The following is a 19,265-nucleotide window of genomic DNA, read 5'->3' as shown; positions in this document are numbered from 1 at the left end:
ATAGTGTGGGGGATACTACTAAAGGGTCTTATTAGTTTAGGGGCTACTAAGTGGGCCCTCACACATAGTGGGGTCACTAAGGGGGGCCATGATCATGTGTGAGCTACTAAGGGGAACCATCATACAGTGGGGGGATTACTATAAGGGCCAGTATATGATGTGGGGGCTACTATGAGTGACCATACCGCTTGGAGGCTACTCAATGGGCCTTGATGCAGAGTGGGGCCTACTAATGGGGCGATCAGAGTGAGGTCTATTAAGGGGCTATCTTCCAGAGTGGTGACTACTAAGGGGACAAATATACAGTATGGACTACTGTGAAGGGCATCATACAGTGGGGACATCGTACAGTGTGGAAGTCATCAAACAGTGTGGGGGCTACTGTGGATGTATCATAGTTTTTGGGGCATTATACAGTGTATACAGTTGAGCTGTAGGGACAATATACTGTATATAAGGGGTTGTGACATTGTGTAGAGAGGAGTTGTACAGGGAACTCTCAGTGGACATTATTAATGTTAAGTGGGCACTTATAGGGGCATTTGGGGTATTGTGACTGTCAAAGTGGCACACTGGGACATTATTACTTTATAGGGGACAAAATTTGGACACCTTTTTAGGGCACTTGCACACGGCATTAATATATTCCAGAGGTCTGTTTTACCATTTACAGGGCACAAAAGAGGCATTTTACTTCGTAAGGGTCATAGTGGGGACGTTATGATGTGGGGGGTCACAGAGGTGGCATTACTATGTGGGGGGGCACAGTGGTGACATTACTATGTGGGGGGCATTATATGGGGGCAGAGTAGTGACTTTATTATGTGGGGGCATTATTATGTTGAGGCACAGTGGTAGCATTACTATGGGGGGCACAGTGGTGACATTATGTGAGGGGCACCGTGGTGGCATTATTTTACGGGGGGCACAGTTGTAGCATTACTATGTGGGAGCAGAATTATATGGGGGCACAGTGGTGGCATTACTATGTGGGGTTGCACAGTGGTGGCATTACTATGTGATGGGCATTATTATGTGGGGTTGCACAGTGGTGGCATTACTATGTGGGGGGTGTCAGGAATCCCACCACGCTGCCACCAATCTGTCACGGTTCACAGGGAGGATACCTTTATCATCCTCACCACTCACACCAATATGTCATGAACCGGGGTTGTTTGGTTGCCCCTGGTTCCTTTCTGAAGGGGATTTATCTATATCCCACTTCCCAGTTCCAGTTTGGAACTTGCAGCTCTCTGGCGCCCCCCTTACCCTCAGGTCAGACTTATTTGCACAGAGTCCGCGCAAGAACTGTGCAAGTTTTTAGTTTGATGAATGATTGCTCAAACCAGATCACTAATGCTCTAATATCCCACTGCTGCCACCAATATGTCATGGTTCACACCGTGCTGCCAACCATATATCCCAAATCCCAGCAATATGTCAGAGATCCCGGGGAAGATACCTTTATCGTCCCCACTACTCACACCAATTTGTCACAAACCGGGGTTGTTTGGTTGCCCCTGGTTCCTTCTGAAGGGGATTTATCTAAATCCCACTTCCCAGTTCCGGTTTAGGACTTGCAGCTCTCTGGCACCCCCTTTACCCTCAGGTCAGACAGGGTACTGCACCTAGGGTAATTAGTCGCCAGAAAGGCTGCCTGCTATGCATTGGCTATTGGGCACACTGCAGCGAGGGCGATATAACTACTCCTACTCCACCGGTCGCTGCAAAGACTTCCAATTGCACAGGACAAATTCTGCTGCCACTATCTCCGATTTCATAATTATTAACGGGTTCAGAGCCAACCCAGATTAGTAGCGTAATTCACTTCAGAGGATGCGACCGTATGTTATAGAGCAAGGAGAGACAAGCTAGTAATTTTATATTTTACTCCAAAAAAGGTAGGCAGTGTTTACAGAGATATAAAAAGATATTCTAATGAAGACAAATATCATATGTACAATACAATTACAAATAAAACGGGATTAAGGTAGAAAATAAACACTTACATTTTGTTATGTCATCTTAACTCATGGTCAACCGTGTGCTGTAGAGGATGCATAGCACATCTGTATAGAAGCTAGAGCCCGGACAAAGACACATGAAGACTGCTTGCTTCCCTCACTTAGTTCCTAGCCTAAACCCAGGGCACTCCGCCTGTGGTGACCTCACTTATTGGCTGAAACCTCCCCTTTTATGTAGTGTTATGGCAACCATTTTTCTACCTAGCTCGCTGTATGAATATCATATACGAAATACACCAGGATCAAGAGTGCACCACGTTGGGGCTATTCTTTTAAGTGTAAACATGGCGTACTTACATGACCCGCCTATGGAGAAACCAGCACTTTGCAATCATTAGGTTTAGCTTCTAGCTATTTCAGGGAGTTAAAGATCCCTCGATGGACATCCGGAATATATAATTCCTATATCTCTAGCCCTGATCAGTGCCAATATATATGACCTTCAAAGAACAATAGAAGCTCATGCTTTGTATACCAGTTTTAACCAGTACCAGGTGGGAGGGGGAATGAGTAGTGTAGGGAGACTTGTCTGCCCACAGCTTAGAGCCATATAAATTCTTGAGGGAGGGGTGAAATGAGGGGTTTAGGATTTGCACACACAGGCAGAGTGGGAAGAGGGGGTCGGAAACCCCACAGCATGTGTCTGGAAGCCATAGAACTTTTAGGGTGATACTCAAACATGGCATATTACCATTATCGTGACGGGGCATTATTATGTGGGAAGCACAGTGGTGGCATTACTGTGTAGGAGGCACAGTGGTGGCATTACTATGTGGGGGGCATTACTATGTTGGGGGCATTATTATGTGGGGGGGCACAGTAATGGCCTTATTATGTGGGGCCTGCTTTTGTACCCCACAGTTGGTGCAGTAATAGGGACACATACAGCAGCAGCGGCTCAGTATTGGGGTATTAGACGAGTCCTGGCCGGAAAAGTCATCATGTCGGACTGGGCCAGATGGAAAAGACAGGAAATGTGATGACTCCAGAGAGAACGTCAGCTATAAAACACCATCAATAACTGCACTGTAATTACTTGTATCTTCTCCAGCACTAGTATCTATCACTATATGTCACCATATGGCGGTAATATCAGTGTTGGTCTTTGTATAGTGATTCACTTTCAGTAGCAGCCGGGTCATTGGCTGAGGTTCCCTTATACCTATTCTTAGGGTGTGCCACAATAGTTGTAATCAAGGTTATTGACCCACTCAGAAGTTTCCCCTCCCCGGGCAGAACCCCTAGCTACACCTCTACCAGGAGGGTTCTTTGCTTCTTGGCCCTTGGCAGTGAGGATTGCCTACTTAGACTGCTTCTTGGCCCATGGCAGTGAGGGTTGCCTGGAGGGTTTTTTGCATTTTAGACCATGACAATGAATGATACGGGGAGGGTTCTTTGTTTCATGGACTTTGGCAATGAGGGTACTCCGTAGGGTTTTTCATATTTTAAACCATGATGGTGAAGGATACGGGGAGGGTTCTTTGTTTCTTAGACCATGGCAATGAGGGTACTCCGGAGGGTTTTTCGTAATTTAGACCATGATGGTGAAGGATACGAGGAGGGTTCTTTGTTAGTTGGACCACGGCAATGAGGGTACTTCAGAGGGTTTTTCGTAATTTAGACCATGATGGTGAAGGATATGGGGAGGGTTCTTTGTTAGTTGGACCATAGCAATGAGGGTACTCTGGAGTGTTTTTCACATTTTAGACCGTGATAGTGAAGGATACTGGGAGGGTTCTTTGTTTCTTGGCCCATTGCAGTGAGGGTTGCCTGGAGGGTTTTTCGTATTTTAGTCCATGACAGTGAATGATATGCGGAGGGTTCTTTGCTTCTTGGACCATGGCAATGAGGGTTGCCTGGAGAGTTTTTTGTATTTTAGACTGTGATAGTGAATGATATCGGGAGGGTTCTAGGTTTCTTGGCCCATGATGATATGAGGGTGAGGGTTGTCTGGAGGGTTTTTCGTATTTTAGACCATGAAGGTGAAGGATACGGGAGGGTTTTTTTGCTTCATGGCCCATGGCAGTGAGGGTTGCCTGTAGGGTTTTTAGTATCTTAGACCGTGAAAGTGAAGGATACCAGGAGGGTTCTGTGCTTCTTGGCCTATGTCAATGAAGGTTTCCTGGAGGGTTTATGCTTCTTGGCCCATGGTGGTGGGGGTTGCTGATGGAGTTTTTCGTATTTTAGACCATGTCGGTGAGGGATCTTTGTTTCTTGGCCCGTTGTGATGAAGGTTGCTGGCAGGATTCTTCGTGGCTCAACCCATGATGATGAGGGTTGCCAAAAGGGGCCTTCATATCTTGACCTGTGACGGTGAGGGTAGTCCGGAGGGTTTTTGGTATCTTAGATTGTGACAGTGAAGGATACCAGGAGGGTTATTTGTTTCTTTGCCCATTGCAATGAAGGTTGCCTGGAGGGTTTTTCGTGTCTTAGACCTTGACAGTGAGGTTTGCTAGGAGGGTTGTTTGTTTCTTAGCCCATTGCAGTGAGAGTTGCTTAATCCCTTTCATGCATGGACTACATTTCCATAACAACATTAAACATAAACTGAGTTTTGATTCTCCTGATTGTCCCTTGGCCGCACATTTTCGAATGCCTTTTGTCTGGGACAATAGAACTTAACTAGTCGGGTGACTTGTTGGAAGAGGAGTGGCCCCATATAGAGCACAACTTCCTTCTCTACCACAATCAAACTGGTCTGGTCAGATCTACACACAACGACTCACATCTAACGGGTCCAAGTCAGTGACTGAAGAGAAGAGCGTCCGAGGCGGAGGTGAGTGCAGCCATCAGTGAAGGTCCTGGGGGCAAGGGGAGGGGTGACTTATTTCTGAAAAGAGAACAAGGCAAATCTGATTTTTAAAGGAAAATAATACATGGAAATTACAAAACCGGAGATCAACTTGTCTTTGGAGAGAAAAGGAGAATACCATTAATATGACCCACAACTATATAAATAAGAATAGCTGAAGAAAAGCGTAAGAAAAGTAAACCACAAAGCCATGATAGACTTGCCGCTCCATAAGACATCTCCAAGTGATGACTACAGTCCGCTCTGATGGATGACCAGAGATTTGGGGGGTAATGGTGGACACATCAGACAGGATTACATGGTGGATGACCGGGATTGGGGAGTATGGACACATCAGACGGGATTACATGGTGGATGACCGGGATTGGGGAGTATGGACACATCAGACAGGATTACATGGTGGATGACCGGGATTGGGGAGTATGGACACATCAGGCGGGATTACATGGTGGATGATCGGGATTGGGGAGTATGGACACATCAGGCGGGATTACATGGTGGATGACCGGGATTGGGGAGTAATAGTGGACACATCAGACAGGATTACATGGTGGATGACCGGGATTGGGGAGTATGGACACATCAGACAGGATTACATGGTGGATGATCGGGATTGGGGAGTAATAGTGGATACATCAGACAGGATTACATGGTGGATGACCGGGATTGGGGAGTATGGACACATCAGGCGGGATTACATGGTGGATGATCGGGATTGGGGAGTATGGACACATCAGGCGGGATTACATGGTGGATGACCGGGATTGGGGAGTAATAGTGGACACATCAGACAGGATTACATGGTGGATGACCAGGATTGGGGAGTAATAGTGGATACATCAGACAGGAATACATGGTTGGGGAGTAATAGTGGATACATCAGACAGGATTACATGGTGGATGACTGGGATTGGGGAGTAATAGTGGATACATCAGACAGGATTACATGGTGGATGACCGGGATTGGGGAGTATGGACACATCAGGCGGGATTACATGGTGGATGATCGGGATTGGGGAGTAATAGTGGATACATCAGACAGGATTACATGGTGGATGATCGGGATTGGGGAGTAATAGTGGACACATCAGACAGGATTACATGGTGGATGACCAGGATTGGGGAGTAATAGTGGATACATCAGACAGGATTACATGGTGGATGACCGGGATTGGGGAGTATGGACACATCAGACAGGATTACATGGTGGATGATCGGGATTGGGGAGTAATAGTGGATACATCAGACAGGATTACATGGTGGATGACCGGGATTGGGGAGTATGGACACATCAGACAGGATTACATGGTGGATGATCGGGATTGGGGAGTATGGACACATCAGACAGGATTACATGGTGGATGACTGGGATTGGGGAGTAATAGTGGATACATCAGACAGGATTACATGGTGGATGACCGGGATTGGGGAGTATGGACACATCAGACAGGATTACATGGTGGATGACCGGGATTGGGGAGTAATAGTGGATACATCAGACAGGATTACATGGTGGATGATCGGGATTGGGGAGTAATAGTGGATACATCAGACAGGATTACATGGTGGATGACCGGGATTGGGGAGTATGGACACATCAGACAGGATTACATGGTGGATGATCGGGATTGGGGAGTATGGACACATCAGACAGGATTACATGGTGGATGACTGGGATTGGGGAGTAATAGTGGATACATCAGACAGGATTACATGGTGGATGACCGGGATTGGGGAGTATGGATACATCAGACAGGATTACATGGTGGATGATCGGGATTGGGGAGTATGGACACATCAGGCGGGATTACATGGTGGATGACTGGGATTGGGGAGTAATAGTGGATACATCAGACAGGATTACATGGTGGATGATCGGGATTGGGGAGTATGGACACATCAGACAGGATTACATGGTGGATGACTGGGATTGGGGAGTAATAGTGGATACATCAGACAGGATTACATGGTGGATGACCGGGATTGGGGAGTATGGACACATCAGACAGGATTACATGGTGGATGACCGGGATTGGGGAGTATGGACACATCAGACAGGATTACATGGTGGATGATCGGGATTGGGGAGTATGGACACATCAGACAGGATTACATGGTGGATGACCAGGATTGGGGAGTAATAGTGGATACATCAGACAGGATTACATGGTTGGGGAGTAATAGTGGACACATCAAAGAGGGGATTACATGGTGGATAACTGGAGATTAGGGAGTAATAGTGGACACAGGATAGAAAGGATTACAAGGTGAATTATTGAGGAGAGCAAGCTGTGAGGCAGTGACTGGGGTGATGTGTGAGGGTCGATATGTATCCCCCAGGATGCGAACAAAATCCTATTAGACTCGCTGGGGGGCCCTGTGGTCACAGCAGGACGCCTGTGAGTCACAGGGCAAAATAAAAGTAAGCGTGGACCTGGTCAAGCTATTTGGCCTGGGCATTGTTCAGGAAAAGCCGGTATGGGCTTATATTTTTGAAACGGACTGCAGGAAGGAAGTGGGTCCAGACCGTTTCCTTCAGGCCGGGTCTTGCAAGTGGCCTATGGCCACAGATTGCAGTTTGAGAGAAAAACTCTGCAGTATAGGGCTTGGGTGTGTCAGTGTGGAGTTTGCATGGTGTAGAGCGGACAGCTCTGCAAAACCTCTGCCTGTGTGAGGGAACACAGAGCTCAGCGGAGCGAACTCCTGGCTCCCCGCATCGTAATACGGTGGTGCGGTCGCCCTCAGCAACCGGATGCATTTATGGGCTGTTTTGTTTCCCAGCTGCGATCCGGAGGATACCGTTTCTTTTGTTTGTGAGTTTTTAGACATTAAAGGGAACCTGTCACCCCCAAAATGGAAGTTGAGTTAGGCTGGTTTCACACTTGCGTTTTGATCTGCAGCGTTTTAGCGCTAAAAAACGCATGCGTTTTTTTTTCTATACTTAACATTAAAAAACGCATGCTTTTTTTGCATGCGTTTTGACGCGTTTTTGGCAACGCATGTGTTTTTTGACGCGTGCGTTTAGTTGCAGAAATGCAACCTGTAGTAATTTCTAGCGGCTTTTTTTGCCGCAAAAAAACGCATGCGTTTATTCGCGGCAAAAAAATGTATTGCTGTCTATGTAAACGCATGCGTTTTTAAGCACATGTGTTTGCTTGCGGTAAAAACGCATGCGTTTTTATAGAAAAACACAAGAAAAAACAAGAAAACCCTAACCCTAAACACAAGAAAAAACAAGAAAACCCTAACCTTAACCCTGACAAGCCACCCCCCACCATCAAGGTGATAAAGGGATCCAAGCCCTAACCCTACCCCTAACCATAACCCTAACCCTATATGACAGTCAATACTCTACGAGTTTATATTTTTAGTACTCTATAGCAATACCGTATATCTTGGGGTGTCCACATTGAACAAAGCTTTTTATTAGAAGAATGTCCTGGTCACCAGGTCAACATAATAGCCAATTCCTATGGATCCCTAGGATCCCTAGGGGTAGGGGTAGGGGTAGGGTTAGTGTTAGGATCCCTTTATCACCTTGATGGTGGGGGGTGGCTTGTCAGGGTTAGGGTTAGGATCCCTTTATCACCTTGATGGTGGGGGTGGCTTGTCAGGGTTAGGGTTTGGATCCCTTTATAATCTTGATGGTGGGGGGTGGCTTGTCAGGGTTAGGGGTAGGGTTAGGGTTAGTATCCCTTTATCACCTTGATGGTGGGGGGTGGCGGGTCAGGGTTAGGGTTAGTATCCCTTTATCACCTTGATGGTGGGGGGTGGCGGGTCAGGGTTAGGGTTAGTATCCCTTTATCACCTTGATGGTGGGGGGTGGCGGGTCAGGGTTAGGGTTTGGATCCCTTTATCACTTTGATGGTGGGGGGTGGCTTATCAGTGACCTGGTGACCAGGACATTCTAATAAAAAGCTACCCCTAACCCTAGGGATCCTAACCCTAACCCTATGCCTAACCCTAACCCTAGCTGTTTCTATTTATAGTGGGTTTTCTAGTTGATTTTGATGATTGGCAGCTGTCACACACTTCTCAGCATGCGTTTAAAAAACGCAAACGCAGGAAAAAACGCATGTAAACGCGGCAAAACGGCGCGTTTTTTTTTCTGCATGCAAAAATGCATGCGTCTAAAAAACGCGGCGTTTTGCCGCGTTTACATGCGTTTTTTCACCACATGCGTTTTTTTTAAAACGCTGCAGATCAAAACGCAAGTGTGAAACCAGCCTTAAGCTCACCGGCATCAGGGGCTTATCTCCAGCGTTCTGTAATGCATTCTGTAATGCTGTAGATAAGCCCCCGATGTATCCTGAAAGAGGAGAAAAAGAGGTTAGATTATACTCACCCAGGGCGGTCCCGCTGTGGTGGGCGTCGCAGTCCGGTCCGGGGCCTCCCATCTTCATAGGATGACGTCCTCTTCTTGTCTCCACGCTGTGGCTCCGGCGTACTTTATCTCCCTGTTAAGGGCAGCGCGCAGGCGCTGGGCCTCTGTGATCTTTCCCGGCCCCTGCGCACTGCAATACTTTGCTCTGCCCTCAACAGGACAGATCAGTACGCCTGCGCCGGAGCGTGAAGACAAGAAGAGGACGTCATCGTAAGAAGATGGGAGGCCCCGGATCGCCCCTGGGTGAGTATAATCTGACCTCTTTTTCTCCTCTTTCAGGATACATCAGGGGCTTATCTACAGCATTACAGAATGCATTACAGGATGCTGGAGATAAGCCCCTGATGCCGGCGGGCTTAAGGCCCCGTCTCACTAAGCGATTTACCAACGATCACGACCAGCGATACGACCTGGCCGTGATCGTTGGTAAGTCGCTGTGTGGTCGCTGGGGAGCTGTCACACAGACAGCTCTCTCCAGCGACCAACGATCAGGGGAACGACTTCGGCATCGTTGAAACTGTCTTCAACGATGCCGAAGTCCCCCTGCAGCACCCGGGTAACCAGGGTAAACATCGGGTTACTAAGCGCAGGGCCGCGCTTAGTAACCCGATGTTTACCCTGGTTACAAAAAAAAACAAACAATACATACTCGCCTTTCGGTGTCCAGGTCCCTTGCCGTCTGCTTCCTGCTCTGACTGAGATCCGGCCGTACAGCGAGAGCAGAGCGCAGCGGTGACGTCACTGCTGCGCTCTCACTTCTCACTGTACGGCGGCAGTCAGTGAGAGCAGGAAGCAGACGGCAAGGGACCTGGACACCGAAAGGCGAGTATGTATTGTTTGTTTTTTTTTGGAACCAGGGTAAACATCGGGTTACTAAGCGCGGCCCTGCGCTTAGTAACCCGATGTTTACCCTGGTTACCAGTGAAGACATCGCTGGATCGGTGTCACACACACCGATTCAGCGATGTCAGCGGGGCCTCAACGACCGAAAAAAGGTCCAGGCCATTCTGACACGACCAGCGATCTCGCAGCAGGGGCCTGATCGCTGGTACGTGTCACACATAGCGAGATCGCTATGGAGGTCGCTGTTGCGTCACAAAACTTGTGACTCAGCAGCGATCTCGCTATGTGAGACGGGGCCTTTAGCTCAACTTCCATTTTGGGGGTGACAGGTTCCCTTTAAACCTACGTTTACTATGAACTTCCCTGGGTCACTGCCTCATCACTGCACAGTGTGAACACCGCTGCACTGCAAAGCATAGACATAGAGGGAATTACATGGTGGATAATCAGAGATTGGAGAGAGTAATGGAATACACATAATCCCGCGATCCCACCGCATTATTACCCCTTTATAAATCACTGGTGAGGCCACATCTAGAATACAGGATCCAGTTTTGGGCTCCACATTTTAGAAAAGATATTCAGAAGAATCAGTTCAAAGATGGGCAACTAGATTATTACACAGGATGGAGGCCTCTCCTACATTACACGGGACGGAGGCCTCTCCTATATTACACAGGATGGAGGCCTCTCCTATATTTCACAGGATGGAGGCCTCTCCTATATTACACAGGATGAAGGCCTTTCCTATATTTCACAGGATGGAGGCCTCTCCTACATTACACGGGACGGAGGCCTCTCCTATATTACACAGGATGGAGGCCTCTCCTATATTTCACAGGATGGAGGCCTCTCCTATATTACACAGGATGAAGGCCTTTCCTATATTTCACAGGATGGAGGCCTCTCCTATATTACACGGGATGGAGGCCTCTCCTTTATTACACGGGATGGAGGCCTCTCCTATATTACACGGGATGGAGGCCTCTCCTATATTACACGGGATGAAGACCTCTCCTATATTACACAGGATGGAGGCCTCTCCTATATTACACAGGATGGAGGCCTCTCCTATATTACATGGGATGGAGGCCTCTCCTATATTACACAGGATGGAGGCCTCTCCTATATTACACGGGATGGAGGCCTCTCCTATATTTCACAGGATGGAGGCCTCTCCTATATTACACGGGATGGAGGCCTCTCCTATATTACACGGGATGGAGGCCTCTCCTATATTACACAGGATGAACGCCTCTCCTATATTACACGGGATGGAGGCCTCTCCTATATTACACGGGATGGAGGCCTCTCCTATATTACACAGGATGAAGACCTCTCCTATATTACACGGGATGGATGCCTCTCCTATATTACACGGGATGGAGGCCTCTCCTATATTACACGGGATGGAGGCCTCTCCTATATTTCACGGGATGGAGGCCTCTCCTATATTACACAGGATGAAGACCTCTCCTATATTACACGGGATGGAGGCCTCTCCTATATTACACAGGATGGAGGCCTCTCCTATATTACACAGGATGGAGGCCTCTCCTATATTTCACAGGATGGAGGCCTCTCCTATATTACACAGGATGGAGGCCTCTCCTATATTACACGGGATGGAGGCCTCTCCTATATTACACAGGATGGAGGCCTCTCCTATATTACACGGGATGGAGGCCTCTCCTATATTACACGGGATGGAGGCCTCTCATATGATGAGAGGTTGGAAAAATTGGGCCTGTTTAGCTTAGAATACACACGCCTCACAAGAGATCTCATTACATGTATAATACATGTGTGGTCAGCACATAGGACGGCACAGGACTTATTCCTTCCATAGACCGTACTGAGGACCAGGGGGCACTGATTACGGGTGGAAGAAAGGAGATTCCGACAGCTAAATAGGAAAGGGTTCTTTACACTTAGAGCAGTCAGACTGTGGAATGCCGACCACAAGAGGTGGTAATGGCCGACACTATGACAGCTTTTATACAAGGGCCGGAGGATTTCCTCAGTACAGAACATGGCGGGTTAAAGATAATTTAGTGACGAAATGTACAATTGGTGGAGAAAGGTTGAACCTGATGGACCTGAGTCTTTTTTCAGCCTATGAAAAATTATAGAGGTGATTACATGGTGGATGACCGGAGATTGGAGAGAGTAATGATGGACATATGGAGGGGATTACATGGTGGATGACCGGAGATTGGAGAGAGTAATGATGGACATATGGAGGGGATTACATGGAGGATGACCGGAGATTGGAGAGAGTAATGATGGACATATGGAGGGGATTACATGGAGGATGACCGGAGATTGGAGAGAGTAATGATGGACATATGGAGGGGATTACATGGTGGATGACTGGAGATTGGAGAGAGTAATGATGGACACATGGAGGGGATTACATGGAGGATGACCGGAGATTGGAGAGAGTAATGATGGACATATGGAGGGGATTACATGGTGGATGACTGGAGATTGGAGAGAGTAATGATGGACACATGGAGGGGATTACATGGAGGATGACCGGAGATTGGAGAGAGTAATGATGGACACATGGAGGGGATTACATGGTGGATGACCGGAGATTGGAGAGAGTAATGATGGACACATGGAGGGGATTACATGGTGGATGACCGGAGATTGGAGAGAGTAATGATGGACACATGGAGGGGATTACATGGTGGATGACTGGAGATTGGAGAGAGTAATGATGGACACATGGAGGGGATTACATGGTGGATGACCGGAGATTGGAGAGAGTAATGATGGACACATGGAGGGGATTACATGGAGGATGACCGGAGATTGGAGAGAGTAATGATGGACATATGGAGGGGATTACATGGTGGATGACTGGAGATTGGAGAGAGTAATGATGGACACATGGAGGGGATTACATGGAGGATGACCGGAGATTGGAGAGAGTAATGATGGACATATGGAGGGGATTACATGGTGGATGACTGGAGATTGGAGAGAGTAATGATGGACACATGGAGGGGATTACATGGAGGATGACCGGAGATTGGAGAGAGTAATGATGGACACATGGAGGGGATTACATGGTGGATGACCGGAGATTGGAGAGAGTAATGATGGACACATGGAGGGGATTACATGGTGGATGACCGGAGATTGGAGAGAGTAATGATGGACACATGGAGGGGATTACATGGTGGATGACTGGAGATTGGAGAGAGTAATGATGGACACATGGAGGGGATTACATGGTGGATGACCGGAGATTGGAGAGAGTAATGATGGACATATGGAGGGGATTACATGGTGGATGACTGGAGATTGGAGAGAGTAATGATGGACATATGGAGGGGATTACATGGTGGATGACCGGAGATTGGAGAGAGTAATGATGGACATATGGAGGGGATTACATGGTGGATGACCGGAGATTGGAGAGAGTAATGATGGACATATGGAGGGGATTACATGGAGGATGACCGGAGATTGGAGAGAGTAATGATGGACATATGGAGGGGATTACATGGAGGATGACTGGAGATTGGAGAGAGTAATGATTTACATATGGAGGGGATTACATGGAGGATGACCGGAGATTGGAGAGAGTAATGATGGACATATGGAGGGGATTACATGGAGGATGACCGGAGATTGGAGAGAGTAATGATGGACACATGGAGGGGATTACATGGAGGATGACCGGAGATTGGAGAGAGTAATGATGGACATATGGAGGGGATTACATGGTGGATGACCGGAGATTGGAGAGAGTAATGATGGACATATGGAGGGGATTACATGGTGGATGACCGGAGATTGGAGAGAGTAATGATGGACATATGGAGGGGATTACATGGTGGATGACCAGAGATTGGAGAGAGTAATGATGGACACATGGAGGGGATTACATGGTGGATGACCGGAGATTGGAGAGAGTGATGATGGACACATGAGGGGATTACATGGAGGATGACCGGAGATTGGAGAGAGTAATGATGGACATATACAGGGGATTACATGGTGGATGACCGGAGATTGGAGAGAGTAATGATGGACATATGGAGGGGATTACATGGAGGATGACCGGAGATTGGAGAGAGTAATGATGGACATATGGAGGGGATTACATGGTGGATGGCCGGAGATTGGAGAGAGTAATGATGGACATATGGAGGGGATTACATGGTGGATGACCGGAGATTGGAGAGAGTGATGATGGACACATGGAGGGGATTACATGGAGGATGACCGGAGATTGGAGAGAGTAATGATGGACATATGGAGGGGATTACATGGTGGATGACCGGAGATTGGAGAGAGTAATGATGGACATATGGAGGGGATTACATGGTGGATGACCGGAGATTGGAGAGAGTAATGATGGACACATGGAGGGGATTACATGGTGGATGACCGGAGATTGGAGAGAGTAATGATGGACATATGGAGGGGATTACATGGTGGATGACCGGAGATTGGAGAGAGTAATGATGGACATATGGAGGGGATTACATGGTGGATGACCGGAGATTGGAGAGAGTGATGATGGACATATGGAGGGGATTACATGGAGGATGACTGGAGATTGGAGAGAGTGATGATGGACATATGGAGGGGATTACATGGAGGATGATAGGAGATTGGAGAGAGTAATGATGGACATATGGAGGGGATTACATGGAGGATGATAGGAGATTGGAGAGAGTAATGATGGACATATGGAGGGGATTACATGGTGGATGATAGGAGATTGGAGAGAGTAATGATGGACATATGGAGGGGATTACATGGTGGATGACCGGAGATTGGAGAGAGTAATGATGGACATATGGAGGGGATTACATGGTGGATGACCGGAGATTGGAGAGAGTAATGATGGACATATGGAGGGGATTACATGGAGGATGACTGGAGATTGGAGAGAGTGATGATGGACATATGGAGGGGATTACATGGAGGATGATAGGAGATTGGAGAGAGTAATGATGGACATATGGAGGGGATTACATGGAGGATGATAGGAGATTGGAGAGAGTAATGATGGACATATGGAGGGGATTACATGGTGGATGATAGGAGATTGGAGAGAGTAATGATGGACATATGGAGGGGATTACATGGTGGATGACCGGAGATTGGATAGAGTAATGATGGGCATATGGGGGGATTACATGGTGGATGACCGGAGATTGGAGAGAGTAATGATGGACACATGGAGGGGATTACATGGAGGATGACCGGAGATTGGAGAGAGTAATGATGGACATATGGAGGGGATTACATGGAGGATGACCGGAGTTTGGGAAGTGTAATGATGGACATATGGAGGGGATTACATGGTGGATGATAGGAGATTGGAGAGAGTAATGATGGACATATGGAGGGGATTACATGGAGGATGACTGGAGATTGGAGAGAGTAATGATGGACATATGGAGGGGATTACATGGAGGATGACTGGAGATTGGAGAGAGTGATTATGGACATATGAAGGGGATTACATAGAGGATGATAGGAGATTGGAGAGGGTAATGATTTACATATGGGGGGATTACATGGTGGATGATAGGAGATTGGAGAGAGTAATGATTTACATATGGAGGGGATTACATGGAGGATGACCGGAGATTGGAGAGAGTAATGATGGACACATGGAGGGGATTACATGGAGGATGACCGGAGATTGGAGAGAGTAATGATTTACATATGGAGGGGATTACATGGAGGATGACCGGAGATTGGAGAGAGTAATGATGGACACATGGAGGGGATTACATGGAGGATGACCGGAGATTGGAGAGAGTGATGATGGACACGTGAAGGCGACTACATGGAGGATGACTGGAGATTGGAGAGAGTAATGATGGACACATGGAGGGGATTACATGGAGGATGACTGGAGATTGGAGAGAGTAATGATGGACACATGGAGGGGATTACATGGAGGATGACTGGAGATTGGAGAGAGTGATGATGGACACGTGAAGGCGACTACATGGAGGATGACTGGAGATTGGAGAGAGTAATGATGGACATATGGAGGGGATTACATGGAGGATGACTGGAGGTTGGAGAGAGTAATGATGGACATATGGAGTGGATTACATGGTGGATGATTGGAGACTGGAGAGAGCAATGATGGTGGATGACCGGAGATTGGAGAGAGTGATGATGGACATATGGGGGGATTACATGGAGGATGACCGGAGATTGGAGAGAGTGATGATGGACACGTGAAGGCGACTACATGGAGGATGACTGGAGATTGGAGAGAGTAATGATGGACACATGGAGGGGATTACATGGAGGATGACTGGAGATTGGAGAGAGTAATGATGGACACATGGAGGGGATTACATGGAGGATGACTGGAGATTGGAGAGAGTGATGATGGACACGTGAAGGCGACTACATGGAGGATGACTGGAGATTGGAGAGAGTAATGATGGACATATGGAGGGGATTACATGGAGGATGACTGGAGGTTGGAGAGAGTAATGATGGACATATGGAGTGGATTACATGGTGGATGATTGGAGACTGGAGAGAGCAATGATGGTGGATGACCGGAGATTGGAGAGAGTGATGATGGACATATGGGGGGATTACATGGTGGGTGACCGAAGATTGGAGAGAATAATGATGGACATATGGAGGGGATTACATGGTGGGTGACTGGAGATTGAAGAGAGTGATGATGGACATATGGAGGGGATTACATGGTGGATGACCGGAGATTGGAGAGAGTGATGATGGACACATGGAGGGGATTACATGGTGGATGACCGGAGATTGGAGAGAGTGATGATGGACACATGGAGGGGATTACATGGTGGATGACCGGAGATTGGAGAGAGTGATGATGGACACATGGAGGGGATTACATGGTGGATGATTGGAGACTGGAGAGAGCAATGATGGTGGATGACCGGAGATTGGAGAGAGTGATGATGGACACATGGAGGGGATTACATGGTGGATGACCGGAGATTGGAGAGAGTAATGATGGACATATGGAGGGGATTACATGGAGGATGACTGGAGACTGGAGAGAGCAATGATGGTGGATGACCGGAGATTGGAGAGAGTAATGATGGACACATGGAGGGGATTACATGGTGGATGACCGGAGATTGGAGAGAGTAATGATGGACATATGGAGGGGATTACATGGAGGATGACTGGTGACTGGAGAGAGCAATGATGGTGGATGACCGGAGATTGGAGAGAGTGATGATGGACACATGGAGGGGATTACATGGTGGATAACCGGAGATTGGAGAGAGTGATGATGGACATATGGGGGGATTACATGGTGGGTGACCGAAGATTGGAAAGAATAATGATGGACATATGGAGGGGATTACATGGTGGGTGACTGGAGATTGAAGAGAGTGATGATGGACATATGGAGGGGATTACATGGTCGATGACCCGAGATTGGGAAGAGTAATGATGGACATATGAAGGTGATTACATGCTTGATGACCGGAGTGTGGGAAGAGTAACGATGGACGTATGAAGGGGATTAAATGATGTTTGACCAGAGAAGTCTAGAATCTTGATGACTGGTAATGGTGGACACAGCATACATGGAGGAATCTGTGCTCTCCGATGTATCTGATCTCAATAACTCCTTGGTCTCCTCCCTGGATTACACTGCACTGTTGGTTGTTTCTGATTTTGCACTTTTTTTCTCTTGTTTCCTAAGATCATGCAGGCCGTTGCAGTGCAGCCCATGCCAGTTGGTCAAGCCGTTTCGCTCACCTACGTGAACGTAAATGAATGGAGCTCGGGGATCTGTGACTGTTGTCAGGACATGGGCATATGTAAGTTCTGTAAAATTATTCTCAGAGGTCCTCCATGTAAATAGTGCCTGGTTGGCTGGGGGCTGTGAGATTGGATGAAGAAGGAAGCCTTGTGGATTCTACGTGAAGTGGACGGCACTTATTCATGTTGGACGTCTGGTTGATTAGAGGGATCTCCATCTCTGGGTTCTGGGGCTCTCCCTGTGGGTGATGAGTGCCATGTTTGAGGCTGGACTCTGGGTAGGACTTGTGGTGAGAAATCTGGGCTTTGGGAGAATAGTCTATTTGTGGAACATTATGGATGGTGAGTTCCTTTCCTGGGTGATATGTGAGGGCTCTGCCTCTAGTTAGGGTTACGGAAACCATCTCACTGAGCTGATATTATTCTTGAATGCCTGAGAAAAAGTCTTTGGAACCATTTCTTTGTGGATTTCTTATTTTTTTGAGGCACCGTTTCTAGACGGTTGATTTCTTATGGTGGGTGAAATGTCTCTTTTCACTGTCCCATATACCTGAGACGCACGTAATGAATTTGTCTTCTTCCCCTTGCCTACAGGCTGCTGCGCTTTTTGGTGTTTGCCATGTTTCCAGTGTAAGACGGTCAGTGATTTTGGAGAATGTCTCTGTCTCCCACTCTTGGATCCTGGGTCGTGCTGTGGTTACTCAGGAACTAGCATAACCTGCCCCCCAATCTCCATGACCATGCGGGCTTCTATCAGAGAACGGTACCGGATCAGGGTGAGTATCCTCAGTGTCCTGGATGTGGAGAAGACCTGGTCTAGCCTTGATCTTGTGCCCACCAGCTGAGGTATACATCTCTATCTTCTGTTCCTGTATAGGGCTCCATCTGCAGTGATTGCTGCATGCTGTACTGCTGTTTCTCCTGCTCCTGGTGCCAAATGGCTCGTGAGATCAAGAAGCACAAGCAGCCCGTCAACTTTGTGACAGCCCAGACGACAATAGTGACTGGACCGATGGCACCTCAACCCTACCAAGCATATCCTCCACCAACATATTAGATTCTCCAGGTCCATGAACGTCATGAATAACAGTGTGGTCTTGTAAATTAATCAATATAGATACGAATATGAGGAACATCTAGTTAGGAGCATGCGTGTCATGTAGACCCCACTGATACTTGTAGTGTCTAGATAGATCTTGGAGGGTAACATCTTCTAAGACTGAGGTCTGTCCCCCAAATACGTGATTCCTCTATAGATAAGAAAACACAACCCAGAGCTTTGGTCCGCTGTTCCTTCTCAAGATGCTGCTCATGTCTCATTAATAAATTAATTTCTTTCTCTTGGAAAGTTATTTTCTGTACATCCAATCTTCTATTCCGTTGCACAGTCCCTTCAGGCTGGAAGGTGTTGGTGCAGGGTGGCTGCAAGAGACGGATG

General features: G+C 47.5%; 1 protein-coding gene across 1 annotated transcript; it reads left to right on the top strand.

Annotated features, from left to right (window-relative positions):
* The first annotated feature begins 4,667 nt into the window (after positions 1-4,667).
* Positions 4,668-19,028, top strand: LOC143773232 (cornifelin homolog). The gene is made up of 4 exons (XM_077260725.1): positions 4,668-4,800; positions 17,769-17,886; positions 18,422-18,603; positions 18,705-19,028. The coding sequence occupies exons 2-4, from the start codon at positions 17,772-17,774 to the stop codon at positions 18,882-18,884; spliced, it is 477 nt and encodes a 158-aa protein (XP_077116840.1). The 5' UTR covers positions 4,668-4,800; positions 17,769-17,771; the 3' UTR covers positions 18,885-19,028.
* The last annotated feature ends 237 nt before the right edge of the window (positions 19,029-19,265 follow it).

Source organism: Ranitomeya variabilis, chromosome 5, assembly GCF_051348905.1.
Source record: "Ranitomeya variabilis isolate aRanVar5 chromosome 5, aRanVar5.hap1, whole genome shotgun sequence".
In the NCBI taxonomy this organism is placed as follows: domain Eukaryota; kingdom Metazoa; phylum Chordata; class Amphibia; order Anura; family Dendrobatidae; genus Ranitomeya; species Ranitomeya variabilis.
The sequence above is the reverse complement of the archived record's forward strand: the minus strand, read 5'-3'. Positions and strand labels throughout refer to the sequence as shown.